Source organism: Typha latifolia, chromosome 6 (genome assembly GCF_019914945.1).
Source record: "Typha latifolia isolate L0001 chromosome 6, TyphaL0001v2, whole genome shotgun sequence".
In the NCBI taxonomy this organism is placed as follows: domain Eukaryota; kingdom Viridiplantae; phylum Streptophyta; class Magnoliopsida; order Poales; family Typhaceae; genus Typha; species Typha latifolia.
In genome coordinates, this window is record NC_133091.1 from 1,434,649 (window position 1) to 1,449,885 (window position 15,237).

The window sequence follows — 15,237 nt, forward strand, 5'->3', positions numbered from 1 at the left end:
ACTACTGAATCCTCTTTGAGGCTTTGTTTATAATTCTGCAAGCTGCTGGCTAGCCGAGGTAATGCCGCGGACTTTGTAATCATAGTTATTCACATCAATCAAACGAGGAAAGGAAGTATTACCTTCTATTACTCTTTCTGTCTCCTAGATATCTTCGTGGAAGCATTTTGTACACCTAATTTGCAAAGAAAGAGTCATGGACTTATCTGTTTCTTGTTAAGGTTGTCGGACATAGTAGGACGAGGAATATCTTTTGCAGGTGTATCAACAGATCAGCTCAAGAGTCTCAGACAGCAATAATCCAACACAAACAGTCACTTGCCCAACATTTACCAGTAGAGTATGCTATTAGACCATAAAGTGTTGATGCTATTTGAGGCCAGTGTTGCAAATAGTCCAATTACTCCAACCAGCTTAGAATTGTTTCATCTCTTCAATTCAGGTGAAAAAATAATAATAAACAAAGTACTTATTTGCATGTTCGATTGGCCAATAAGGCAATTAGAGTAACAAAATTTTGTACCTACAAATCACTTTAAGGAAAGATTCACATCGTTTATTAGATAGATCTGTGGCAGAACTGCAGAGCCTGAAAATATGATACCTGTTAGAAATAAAAAGTGGCTTAAATGACCTACAAATTTACAGGCGCATCACGAGGAGAGATGAGCATGGCATGTTCTAGCATCATTTCTGTTGTCATTGATAACTTCTGCAACTCAGATGTTATTATGCTGAACATGATTAGGAACTTCTCCCTGATTGTCCAGTGGCATGTACTGAGCCATGATGGCACGTATCTCTGAATCCATGTAACTCTGCAAGCAAAAACAATGGACTCGGATACAGATCGGGTATGTTTTACTGCATGGATGAAATAAATAACTGACGGTAACTTATTCAGTCATGGAAAGTAACGATACCCGGATCCTGTACTTGTACACTGCATAACCTCCAACAGCAACTACAGCCAGGCCAAGAAACACTACCCATAAGAAGTTCCAGCCCACCTCTTTGGTTGATTTCTTACCTGGATATATATGATTTCCAGGTGCAAAGTCAAGAACCAAGTTAGACAACGTAAGAGGGTAATAAGTAAACTATTTTGGGGGCCTCTGCACATACAAAGCACGAAAATTTGCAGTAAATAATCAATTACTAATTATTGCCTAGAATCAGTTTACTGAAGAAAGGAAATGATGTTACAATCCACATTATGATCTGATCATAAGAGGCTTGAGCACCTAGTTTTGTGGGTCAAAAGATGTGATAAAAATCGCCACCTCGATAGTCAATTTTGAAGTGTTTTTTGATAATTAAGTAGCACAGAGGTTCCCACTGCTTCTGATTCTGACTTATGAAAGTAATAAACTAAAGGATTTATAAATATGAGGCAAGTAATATCACTTTCTCAATAGAGGATACTCACTTATGCATGTATCATGTTCTTTGATATACAACATGTCTCCAGCACAGCTGCACTCATAACTTCCCCATGTGTTCTTGCAACTGCATCCTGAACATTGGCATGCTATATTTTCTTCGCACTCATCAACATCTGAAACAGTACATTGTTAAGATCTGCATGACAAGCAAGAAGAGATAACCCAGATATATATATGCGTGTGTGTAATTGTGTACAAGGATATCTTAATTGTTCTTTAGTTGCCACCAGAGATCATTAGACCCTCCCCTCCTTTCTGTGCTGTTTTTGTGTGCGAGAGAGAAAGAGAAAGAGAGTGATTAAAGAGGACCACATATCCTAGAGCGGTCTCATAAGAGGAAATACCTTCACATGTATTAGTTCCATCACCCTTGAAGCCAGGTGGGCATTTACATCCTTCATCCTGCAATGTCCATAAAAGCTGCTAAGTCTCCAATCGAAGGAATGCTCCTCACACCAGATCACTTACCACACAGGCAGAATACATCTGACCATCTCTGGTTTTCTTCCAACATCCACCGTTGTTAATTTCACACCGACCAAATCCAGAAGCTGCGATAAAAGAGGAATACTATTAATAACTGCAATATTAAAAGTTGCAAAAGGAAATTTGAGAAATCAACAGACCAGCTAGACACACAACGTATCTTGAAGGTTTCTTCTCATGAAAGTGTATCATGTTTAAATATACAATAACAAACTTCCTCATTAATTAGAACTGAAGAACATACAGAAAAAGGATTATCAGAGTATCTGGTGTATAGTAAAATGCTAGTAACTATATCACTTCTGAAAAAAGCCTGCCTTGTTCTATCTCTGTAAGTAATTCAAAATATGGCCACAGTGATGCGTGGAAGTTTAAGATCTCAATAAAGGACCACATACAGGGCGGAGATGAATGTGCCATTTTCTAAAATTTATACATCTTAGCATTTAAAACTTAGTTGCCCACTTACTTCCTGTTCAATTCATAGCACCAAATCAAAAACTAGTTCAGAAAAACTCTTCGGGTTGAAGGGCCTGACCTTTCAGAATAGATATTTAAGTATAGGCTTGAAAAGGTTCTCGCGGATACATTTCTCATGTATCCTGTGCAATATCAATATTTTATCATACACCTATTTGAATCATCAACAGAATCAAAGCACACAAAAAAGGAGAAAGCTAGAAAGTCCTTTACTGTCAACTTGTCAAGGTAGAGAGTCCTTTTATCACATACCTATTATCCAATGTAAATATGAGTAAATGCATTAGCAATGTATCAATACTCTACCTTCACAATGCGTGTATCCATCTCCAACGAACTTGACACCATTCACAACTGGGCATTCACAAACTCTACCCCGAAAAGTATCCTACATTAAGATAAAAGCACCTCAAAAGATCAACAAAGAACAGACATGTAATCAAGAGTCACAGAAATAAACTGCATTGCATGTACCTTGCATGCAGTGATATTAGAAGCCTTATCTTGCCAGCATCCACCATTATTTTCCAAGCACTCATTTGTTTCCATCCCTATAAGATAAACAAAGTGCAGCAGAACAAAAGAAACGACTTCATTTTAACTGAGCTTTTGAGATATATGATCAAACAATCAAATAGCAAGAGGAACTTAAAAAATAAAAAAAATGAAAAACCAACCTTCATCGAGGCAAACAGCTGGTTCAGTAGTCTCTTGAAAGCCTGCACAAATGGCTTTAAGTACTGCACCCTTGTCCAGCTTTCCTGAAAAGATAACAAAATGTGAGGATGTTCCACAATCTCCTTATAGCAGCACTTCAAGGTAATCATCAGAGTTAAAACAATATACCTCTGTACTGTCTGTTGTTAATGACAAGAGTTGGTAAGATGGTGACGTCCCCACGAGAACCTTTGCCGATCTAAGAGAATACTCAAAACGATATAACAAGTTGGTTAAGAAAATCAATTTCATGATTCAAAACCAGTTAAGAATTAAAAAGGAAAGGATAAGGTCTTAACCTGCACAACTTGTTCATCTTTAAGTACAGGATTTTCTTCATCTGCATCAGGATTTCCAATACACTTGTTTATCTTCGTAAGATCAATACCTGCTTCATATTACCAGATAGCATAACCTTTATCTCAAATATTGACATAAGCTTACATTGCGTAATTAACAGAATACATCTGCTTCTCTAGAAAATTATCCTTCCAAATCAAAAATCACAATTTGTTGCATTCAGTTACCAAACTTACCCAACGATTTGATAACCTCTTCAGCACATTCAGCAGTGTATTTCTTTTCCTTCATTGGACACCTAATTGCAAAGTCAGTCACATAATCCCACCACAACCAAGGCTTTCCACTTTCATTAACGACTTTAAAAAAGCATATCTGACGCAAGTTTTGGATCACTACATCTTTTCCATCATAACCTTTGCTAAAATCCTGTTCTGGATCGGGAGCGCAATACCTTCCATGGTTAATGCACTGTGACTTGCACTGCTTGCTTACGGTGAAAGCATCAGGACAAAACCATGTGATGTAATGTGGAGCGAATTGAGTATAGCCCTTCTTCTCTAGAATTTGTGCTGCTCCTTTGAAGTCTTTCACAAATTCAATTTGATTGTCACATTTGGCACCACATTCATCAATACTATTAGTCCAAAACTCATATTCAACACGGTCATCGGGATGGGGCAGGGACTCCCTCCAATCTAGATTCACACTAACCATGTCACCATTCTCTAGTGCTTCCTTAAGTTTATCACCATGACTTCTGCTAATGAGTGCCGAAGGAATGCTGATATTCTGCAGATAATCTACTTGACCACTCTCTTCTTCCGGTGAATCCATTGTTATTAAAGGTTCAACCTTGTTATCAGCAACAAGAATGGCAGCGGCTCCTGCATTCTGTGCATTCCATGCTTTTGTCGTGAAATAACAATCTGCTCAAAATAATAAGATATTAGGAAGACTTGGTTATATATGATATAATAAGATGATATCTGAAAAATTAAATTTGTGATATTATGAGATATGATAGACAAATAGAAGGTATAAACTGTCCATTAAAATTTAACTATTGAAGTACCAGATGGAAGAAGAAAAAGCAGCAGATAATAAACACAAGAAACATTTAGTTAATATACAACTCTATTATGGGCATGAATCTATACATACTTTAGGAGAAACTAACTTAATAAAATTTACCTAAATGGAGTTAAGCTAAAGAAGATGTCCTCTGACCATTTAAAGAGTCTTAACGAGAACGGCACAAAATATGGTGTTACTTCAAAGCACTGTTCTGCTAATTCATACCAAGCATACAAGATGGAATTACAAATAAATAAAGAAAAACAGGCATCTACCGAACGAGTTTTATTAGATGAACAGATAAATAGGATACAAAACTCAGATAGGTTACATGAAGCATAAAAAAAAAAAAATCAAGGAAAAAAATATGATCTGAAATAATATGAACAACAAAATAATCTCACCTCCCCTGTCAACAAGAAGAAAGGTGGGTAACCATCCTGGCTTGGACTTGAAAGAGATATCAAACTCATCAAAGCTCTTACAAGCTTTCCTGTTAGATTTCGGATAGGCCACGACTCCAACCATCGTCCCACCATACTGGGGAATACCAAAGTTCCCAATAGCGCACTCATAGGTACCCCTCAAGCTGTCAGGTGCGGTCACCTTCAAGCTATTCTTCTCCACCACGAATCTCCCCAAGCAGGAGCCCCAAAGAAACGAAACCCAGATCAAAAACCACAGCTTTCCTCTCATCCTTACGCCAAAATCCAAGTCTCCAATAAAATCTCTATAGAAAACTAGAGAAAACCGACTACTCTCATCTAGAGGACTAAATTTGGGGAAGGACATCGACCGATACTTACGATCCTACCAAGTCCCAAAATTCAATCTTTAGAGTAAAACGTAGATCAAAATCCAAAAATGTTCCCAGGAACCTACGAGTATAGGCATCCAAAAGATCGATTTTTTTTTTTTCAGGAAAGCTCAGATTCTAAAGAGAACCCAGATGACAAAAAGGTCTTAAGAACCCAGGAATAGAAGCAATCTCAAAGAAGGGGGTGTGATGTTACACTAAAACTCCTCTCTTTCTCTCATTCTTCTGAAGGAAGAATGTTAGTTTTGATCCTTCCTTGGAAGAGGCAGTAGTACTAGGAACAGCAACGTGTTCGCCTTCGCAGCTTCCTCTCTATTATGTGGACGTTTCAAATGGAACTGGCGACGCAACTATCCAAATCCAGATCATGCTCCCAGAACCACTATCCACCCTTGGATTAGGCTAATCGGATCCAATGAGTTCGGGTAGGTAGTAAATTAAAGTCCCAATCCATCTAATATATTGGATTCGGGTCGGTTCTTGATCAGTATCGAATTTTATGATCAATATTCGATCCAATAACAGCTATGCCAATCTCATCTGCTTAGCTATGTAGATAAGTAATTTAAATTAATATCAAGTCTCATCACATATGAGTATATTTTTTGCATGACATCTCGTTGCCGAGTTATATACTATTAGGGGCACCTAATTATGTGTTGAATAATTCCCTGTGGTAAGGGTAAAATAGTAATACACAAAAATATGAAGGTACATATGAAATCCTACTATCCAACTAAAGTTTTAGAAGAGTGGAATATAAAATAGAAAGTTTCCAATAACACCGCATAACTTTTCATACGGCATTCTTAATTAATTTAAATTCAATCATTTTCAAATCAAAAGGTATCAACTAAGAATTATTATATTAAAAGTAATCTTTAAAATGCCTAAATTACTTTTTGTGAGATAGGGTATAATGATTACCGAGGGTCGGGCTTGAAGAAGATTTTGGTCGGTGTGAGACAGTCGAGATTAAAAAAAATTATATTTTAATAAGGGGTTATATAGTTTCAAAATAACAGTAGGAAATTATATGAAATAAAATAGAGGGAAAAAAATGATGGTTTGATTAAAAAATCCTTAAATAATATTATTTAAAAAATTCGAATATGAAGAAAATAGTAAAATTGGGCCTATTAGATTTCATCCTACCAAGTCATTACTAGTGGATTGGGCCTAACACTTTTTAACCTATTAACCATCGTATTATATACTAAAATTTATCATTCAACCCTCTTTATAAAATTGTCCACCACGGAGAGCAATAGATGTGATGTGAGTCGAGCATATCAACTTACGCGAAGGGGTGTTATGGTTATTAAAACATATGCTGTTTCTAAATAAATCTTGCTTGATTATATATGTATATATCAATGGTAACGTCTTATTTTTATGTCAATGATGCGATCGAACTATATTTCTTAAGTTTGGAGTATTATCTACTAAAAGTTCATTTTATTCGTCTAAATTAAGATAGTTTAGACCTTTTTTTCTTTCTTTTTTTCTAAACGTGACATGCTAACAAAGTCTTGTCTGATCTGAAGAGAAAGAAAAATATGGACAGAGAATTTTCATTGAAAATAAACTCTAAATTTATATAATTATCGGTAGCCAAGAATTGTGACCCTCCAACTTCTAAATTCGACCCATAATTCTACTCTGGTCGTGTGAACGGATGGATGGACTTGTGCTCCCTCGCGTATGCTAAGATTTCGTTTCACACGTGTTAGTGATCATATGCTTTAAAACCCTTTTTTTTTTAATTGGTTTTGAGTGGAAAACAATGGGTTTAGGTTAGTGGAGATAATATAATTAATGTAATCCATTTATGATGTCATATTCGAGAATAGACTCAATCCCCTGTGTAATTTCCGAGCTAATCGAATGAAATTTCATGCGAAAGAGACAGGCGAGAGGTATGGAGGGATATCAATTTATTCTTTAATGTAACGATGTTTTCTTCCCAATTTCCTTCGATGCATACGATTCAATGAACCAACCATGTGTTGGAACTTTATTTTTCGAGAATAGATTTGATAGGTTACGTTCTTGATGGGACTAATGTCACTAATTACATAAGGGTTTTCAAATTACTGACTGCTTATATTCCTATTTTTATATAAGAAGAAGTACAAGATCCAAAATATCATTCTAAAATCCTGAACAATGTACACTACTACTACAAACTCTCTCTCTCTCTCTCTTTTTTTACTAACAAACTCCTAAACTTATTTAATAATCTTGAAGGAGATCAAGACTAAGTATGTCATCTAGTGCGAAATCAGCTTCACCAAATTCCATATCCAAGAAGCCATATGGAGAATTAAACGCAGAAGTAACATCGGAGTGATGATCTGAGCTAGTTTTAACTTCGGGTAACATTGGAGGCTCTGAGGAAGAGAAATCTAAGGTGCTGTTACTTATAACTTCTCCATCAGACTCCTGCTTGAGTGAGTGCAGAGGAGGAAGGAAGCAGGGCGATTGGCGATCGGCGGCAGCGTTGGACTCGAAGTCGATGACGAACGACGGCCGTTGATCGCCGGATTTGGGTGCTGTATCTCTGCAGGTGTGCTCTCCCATGTATGTGATCACAAATAAAGAAGGGTCTTCCTCAGATTGCTGCACTTGTCTTGTGGCTTGACAATCTTTGTCATACTTGTGTGTGCACCTAAAGTAGCTCCTGGTAGGCCACAGGCAATTCAATTTCTTTATCAGATATTTAATCCCTATGTTCTAAAACATTAATAAAAGGTACCAACCGGCAAGATTATAAGGCAAAAGAACATGCCATGTCTTGTCTTATGTTACATCAATCAATAATTCATACTTCTTCTTCTTTTTTTTTAATGTGATTCTTCTTTAGAGAAGCATAAAAATTTAAGAGAGAAGAGAAGTGGTACCTTGGGAATTTGGAGCTAAAGATGATCTTCTGGCCATACTTCCTCCAAGCAAAGCCATCATCAATGGTCTTGTTCAAAACTTGTTTGCTGGAATAAGGATGAGCTCTGTGACAAAAGATAATTAAGAAGTTAATTCCAGGTTATCATCCTTAATCACCAGGTACATGCATAAAAAATTAAAAATAAAAATTGACCCCAAAAATAGGAAGAAAAAAGAAAGGAGTTTTAAAAGGGTTAATTTAAATAAATTACCTTCTCCTATACCCACTTCTCCTCTGGATCTTCTTCTTTCCACTGCACTCCTCGCTCCTGTGATCACGATCGCAATCGATCTCAGCCAAGGCGTTGCAACTGGAGTGCTCCAAAGCAATGCGTGCCCTAGAGAAAGAGCCCAAGATTCCATCGAGGAGGCCCCAGGCGAGAGAAGAATCTGCGCCGTTGATCTCTGCGGGAAGAAAGATCCTGGCCAGTAATTCCTTGAGATCGCGGGCGGATTCCTGCCCTTTGATCAGCTCGCCGATCACCGAGTTCACAGCCATTGCCTCCTCCTCCGTCCTCTATGTTTCGTTAGTGTTTGGCTTCACAGGTGGTGTCATCGAAACCTCCCCCAGTTCTTATAGTTGTAAAAAAAAGGTAGCGTGGTTGCTTCTCAAAAGATAAGAACGAGAAGGGGGGAGGAAAGTGGAACGCGGGACAAAATTGATTGCGTCATCTCTATGGCGTAAATTTATGACGTCACATCCACCACCCCCTCCTCGGTTCCGCGTGGGCGCTGTCGGATGAGAACAAAAGGTTAAAAAAATAAATAAATAACTCATTACAAGGGTTAAAAGTCCCTTTAATTTATTTACATCACTTAATGGCTCATTTAGTTTCATGTGTTTTAAAATACAGTAATATTTAAATAAATATATTACTTGAGTTTTATAAATTAAATTAATGATACTATTTATACAATTATATAACAATTTATTTCGAGGAGGAATATTAATTTTCTCTTTAAGTTATTACATTAATTGCAATTATCATTTATTAAGAAGGCTAAGTTGTCTCCTTCCTGCCCACCTTTCAACTTGGTTGGATTTATATGTCAGGATTATTTTATGCAGACCAATTTGATAGCAGCCCAGCCCTGCCCATCCCCTCTTCCAAAGATAAATACAAGAAGGGTTGCACCAAAATGAGAATGACATCAAATGCGTTAAGAAAGCTCTTAATAATTAAGCTATAGTTTTAACCTTAGCTTAGAGATATATCATGCACATGTAGCATTTTCAGAATATTCCTCTGGAGATTTGCCAAGTCAAAAGTGCAGATCACAAGGTGGCACACCACGTGAATAAGATGGATCTCTTAGTGTCTCATAAGTGCATCAAATCTTTAGGCAGGAACCAAATTATTAAAAAATATTTAAAAAGGTTTTATTGTGAATGCCATAACAATCTAAAAGCTTAATTTGTTAGATAGGTACTTTTTATACTCTAATAATTCCTTTTATTTTTTAAGCTAATGTATTTTATTGGATTCAAAAAGTGGTACCAATGCAGAGATTTCATTCAAATGCTGTCAAACATATTTTCTATCAATTATTTTAAAAACTTTAAGTTAAAAATAATATCTTTTTATATTTTGTATTCCAACAAATCTAGGTAGAGTTAAGTACTTAATTCTCAATCACTAACAACTTTGGTAACTCAATATTCCAAAGACTTATCATGATATATATATATATACAAGATGGGACATGTAAATAAAAATAATAATACAACATGGGAGGCTTTCATTGCCTATGGAGTCTACTTGTAAATAAGTTATTATAACTTAATTAAGGAAGCAGAGATCCTACTTCTACGGATAATCGTGTTAGCCTAATTAATTCACTCTTCTTCACATGGTGATAGTTGTCATAATTCTTTATGATAGTTTTATAGGTTTGTTTGTGGGCGGGCCTTGATGTATAGTTATGCTTATGTTAATGAATTTTCTTAAGCTTAATTGGTTAATTAACTAGTTCTAAGTTGTAGGATTATTTGAGAATCGAGGTAAAAATATTGAAAGTAAGATTAAATATATTTTACTCCAAAACTATGGGCAAAAATCATGTTACCGTGAAATTAATTTTATTCTGTAATACTTAACCGGCTTAGATGAATCTATTATTTGGTAACACTTTTATTCTTTAAAATAGACGGATGACAAGTTGTCAACCTGTAGCTTATTAACATCATCCCTTAATTAACCTATTTAATTAGATTCATGATTAACCAAGTGATGACACTACTCGCCAACTATAACTACTATTTAAAGGACAGCCATATTTAATTTATGTCCTATTATATCGTACACATTGATGAGCACATAAGACGAAGCTTAGTCTCCAACTTGCAAACACATTAGAAATGTGATAATTTTGGAGATGTTTCCTTAAGAGAGAATAGATATTTCAAGCCATTTTTCCATAAAAACTTCTTATTTATTTTCATAATTTACTGACTCTCTTAATTATGAAATTATTTTATTTTTTTTTCTTTCTTTTATATAGGGGTAAAATTATCTCTATATAATCTAAAATTGATTGCGTGCGGAATGAGCCTGCCTTCCAGATATTTTTTTTTTTTTATAATTAAGAAAAGATTCTACGTGAAAATGGGTTGAAAGATGTAGGTGTAATTAATTATCCTTTTAACTTCTATCCTAAGTACTATGCTCATAACAATGATATATACACGCACATAATTTCATGATTGCTTAATTTCAAAAGTGTCCAACTAGCTTGCTGGTGAAGGGTGAAGGACTCCATCTTTTGGTGAGCAAATTATTCTAATCAACTACGTGCTATTCCTACTCACCGGCCTGCTCCAAATTTAAATTTAATAGCTCAAAAATTAAATATAGGTATAAAAAAAATATATAATCACTTAATTTCTATTAACATTTAATTAATATAGTAAGTGGCTTAGTTTATATTTTGGTCGAAAAGAATTTAAGGTTGTGTCTCACGACTATCAAAATCAAAGTTGAAAGTAACTCCAAAATTCTTACTGACGTCCTTATTAAGCAGCCGAAAAGACGTTTGATCACTGACTCAATGATTGAAGGTGCTCTTTGGATTCATTCTTTTTTTTTTTTCCTAATGTAAACTTTGCCTGGCTAATATTTACTTGTAATTCGCCTTCGAGCTAGGTGTAGGAAGAACTTCTTCTCTCGCCTAACTTTATTCCCTTAGGATAAATTGGAGTCTATTGTGCAAAAGATGTTGTGATAACTTTATATCCACAAGATATGGCTAACCCATGACTCTCGCATCTATTCTTAAATGAAACTACCCAGAAAGAAAAAAATTCTTGTTAATCCGTCGTTATATGGAACATTAACAGACACACCCTTCTAGAAATTAACTAATATTCTATGCCACTTGCAAGTGTTTGGTTAAATATTCATCCACCTAGATCTCCACGTACTTTATTGCCCGAGCTTTCTACCCGACAACTTCACAATTTTTCTCGGGGATACATACATATTTCGTGCCGGTCAAAAACATCTTTGAGAAAATATTTTTTTGGTTCCAAACAGTAATTTTTATTCACGAAGCTCAAATGGATTCAACCACGTTGCGGTTGCGGTTGCGGTTGCGGTTGCGGTTGATGTTGCTGTTGCTGCTGTTGCCGTTAATAATTTTGACCGCCGGAGGAATTCTTAAAGATTTATTCATCATCTGTATCACCGGCAATAATAAAAATAATAATAATTAGAGACTAGTCTGGCTTCTGGAAGTAGTGGAATAGTAATCCAGATGAATTGGTTTCTTCACACGACGGGGCTACTCCTCTTGGAGGAAATAAGATGAGTGAGGTGTCAGCCGGTGAGTCGTTGGTAAGGATGCTGTCGCCAATGGTCGAGGGTGATGTTCGTGGCTAAGCGGCATGCAATCAATTATATCCGTAACTCCACTATCTTTGGATTTATTGAATAGGAGATAAAGAAAAGGAGAGAAAGGGAGTATACGAGAAAAAGAGGAGAGAGAGAGAGAGAGAGAGAGATAAAATTTAATTTTTCACTTTTTTTTCTTCTCTCCCTTTCATTCCACCTTTTATAAAGAAAAAAATTGATCATTACAAAACTTACTTTTAAGAGATTAACTTTTCCTTTTAAAAAAAAATTATTCTCTTAATTTTCCTTTTATTTTCTCTTATGATTTATTTGTAAATAAGATAAAATATTTGTCGCATATTATTTTCTCTTCTCTCTTATCCTCTTCATTCAAAGATTCATTCAGATATGTTGTGAGACCAGTCCGTTCGGGGTGGGACCAAATTGCAAATCAAAGGTGTGAACAAATCCAAACAAAGTGACTAGAATCTTGAAATTCTCTATATCTATTTTAGAGTTTTTCGTTTTTACTACTTTAAGTATATTGTACTCTCTCTATTTTTTTTTAGAGATAAATCCGTAATTTAATTTATAATTTTCAAGAGTTACATCAATACAGTCTGATACACAAAGAAATGGGAGAATAGACCGACGACTCTTTCGTACAAGTCCCGCACTTAGCCTATAGTAGTTATTCTAGCAATTTAAAACAGAGCATCAAGCCTGGGGTATAATACAAAATTAAAATAAAAAATAACTCTAGAAATTTTCGTGAGCGAAGAGCCTCGAGTCAGCATGCAGGTTCCGTTAATCCAGTAGTCTAAGACACGACCATGATAATTCTCAAAGATAGAAAGATCGAATATCACTAACCAAGAACAACAAGTTAAAGAAGCAAACATACAACACTCTAAATCAGCAGCATGACAAAATAAATAACACCGCTATGGACCCTCAAAAAGCATGACATCTGCGATCAAAAATATATTACTGGAAATACAAAAGTCAGCAAACACAGGCTGCTATGAACGAGTGTGAACCCTCTCCTCATCTAGAGTGGCCTAACCCACTCGGCATGGTTGTGATGCGAGTAAGAAGATGGGCACTAAAGAGCAAGAGAGGTCAGCGGCAGCGGATCAACTGCTACAGCAGCAAATCGAGTGAGAAAAGGGAAAAAAAAGAGTGATGCGAGAGAGGGGAGATGCAGCAACTGATCTACCTCCTCCGAAGGGGAAGGAGGTGGAAGGGCGACATGGCCAGATCTGACGAGGGGAGTGGTGAGGAGCAGGTGTGGCGGGCTCGGATCCGACGAGGGAAGCGTTGCTTGAATACAATATTCACCGGATATTATACTCAAGCAAAGCAAGTGAGCTTCATATCCACGTGATTTCTAATTTACGTGGATGTCATGCAAGATAAATTTATTCATGTATCGTATAAATTAGCAATTTTATTTATCATAAATAAATTATTATACGAGCAATTCTAGGTACGCCCGAATAACAAAAGAATAAATGTATATTAGATCTCTGAATAAATCGGTGGTCTACACAACATCTAAGTTACTATCAACAAAAGAAATGATATAATGTGTTACCAAAATTTTGGCAAACATAATCACTATATCATCCCGTGATTAAAGGTCGCTTTGTCTAATGAATAAATTTGAAACTTACTTTAAAATGGTCAAAAAAACAAAAATTATGTTGCACGAGTTGGTAGCCTTTTTATCCACACAAGCGAAAGATACCTAATTAATAGATGATTGAGGGGGTTTGATGGGTTTCAAGAGCTCCTACTTTGGGAGCTAAAACTGAAAACGAAATCCAACACACACAAAAAATTAAATAATAAAAAGCTAAGTTTCTTTTTTCTCCTTTTCTCTTTAGTGACTGTGAGTGTAATGAGTTGATAGAAACATTGGGCCTTCTAAGGTTTAACATTTGCTTTAGTAATTCCCTTTATAAAGATGTCCTTATTAAGTATAACTCTTAAATTTTTCGTTCATTTTTACATTTATTTTTCACAACACATCGACCTCTAATTATAAAAGCCTCTGGCATTGTTTATCCAGTATGTTATTTTGTTAAAATTGATTTATTCCACTCTAAGCTCATTTATATATTAATTAACTTTAATAACCACCTGTTACAATATTCTTTTTAAAAGATTTTAATAATTTTAATTGTAATTATGATATTTAAAATAAAATACGAAGTTAAATTTTGGATTATTTAAAGTAAAAGGATGGAAATTGCTTTTAATTGACAAGTATATACAAAGAAAGAAATTAATAAATAATTCCGATTTGGGCACATGCATGTTCAAAAATATACAACTTTGCCATTCAATTGCAAGTGGCCAAAATTCTGGGAAGCAAAAAAGTCCTTCAGAAATAATTTTTTATTCTTAAATATAACTCGTTATTTTAGAATAATAATTTTATTATAGAGTACAAATATTATTCATTAAAATTATATTATACTATACACTAACTTAATTACTAATTTATTTTTAATATCTATTCTATCAACTTACTTTATATCAAATTAAAGAGTACTCGTGATAATTTTATAAAAAAATATATTATTTTTCCCATCTTTTCTTCACTTTATATTATATTAAAAATAATTATTATACTTTTATTTTAGAATATAAGTTAACATAAAATAATTATTTTAATAATAACAAAGAAAATTATCTATTTTATAATTAATTTTATTTTTTAAAATAAATAAGGGCAAATTAGGGGGACAACTTAGTGGGTGTGGCGGTTGTCTTGCAAGTAGAATTTTAAAAATTTAGAGAAATAAATAAATATATAAAATTTGATTTGCTAAGCGAGCTCGACTTGAATTGAATTTTGTATTCAAAGTATTATTCTGTCGTAGACGTTGATTCTTTTGTATCGTAAATATAAGGTTAAATTTGATGTACGAGTGTAGGAAAATAAAATGATCACCAGGACATGGATATTATTGGGCCTAATCCTAAGTCCGATTCTTTTTAAGGAGCTTAAGCCTAATCCGACTTGCTTTGGACCTAGGGCACCCCATTGCTCCGTTGGCACAGAATGCCCAAGCCCAAAGGCAGAGAGCTACATTGAACCAAGTTGGGCATGGTCCCACTAAAATTTCAGACT

The 15,237-nt window shown here is 35.0% G+C and overlaps 2 protein-coding genes across 2 annotated transcripts; both read right to left on the bottom strand.

The window, feature by feature from the left end:
- Window positions 1-451: 451 nt before the first annotated feature.
- Window positions 452-5,646, bottom strand: LOC140791111 (vacuolar-sorting receptor 1-like). The gene is made up of 12 exons (XM_073141513.1): window positions 4,910-5,646; window positions 3,665-4,357; window positions 3,428-3,516; window positions 3,258-3,327; window positions 3,089-3,172; window positions 2,886-2,962; window positions 2,718-2,799; window positions 1,914-1,996; window positions 1,790-1,847; window positions 1,430-1,558; window positions 924-1,030; window positions 452-818 (listed from the first exon to the last, which is right to left on the bottom strand). Exons 1-12 carry the CDS (start codon window positions 5,295-5,297, stop codon window positions 720-722), a joined length of 1,959 nt encoding a protein of 652 aa, XP_072997614.1. The 5' UTR covers window positions 5,298-5,646; the 3' UTR covers window positions 452-719.
- A 1,761-nt stretch (window positions 5,647-7,407) lies between these two features.
- On the bottom strand, window positions 7,408-8,844 carry LOC140790709 (transcription factor WRKY45-1-like). Its single transcript, XM_073140911.1, has 3 exons — window positions 8,478-8,844; window positions 8,226-8,330; window positions 7,408-8,005 (listed from the first exon to the last, which is right to left on the bottom strand). Exons 1-3 carry the CDS (start codon window positions 8,762-8,764, stop codon window positions 7,558-7,560), a joined length of 840 nt encoding a protein of 279 aa, XP_072997012.1. The 5' UTR covers window positions 8,765-8,844; the 3' UTR covers window positions 7,408-7,557.
- Window positions 8,845-15,237: the final 6,393 nt, after the last annotated feature.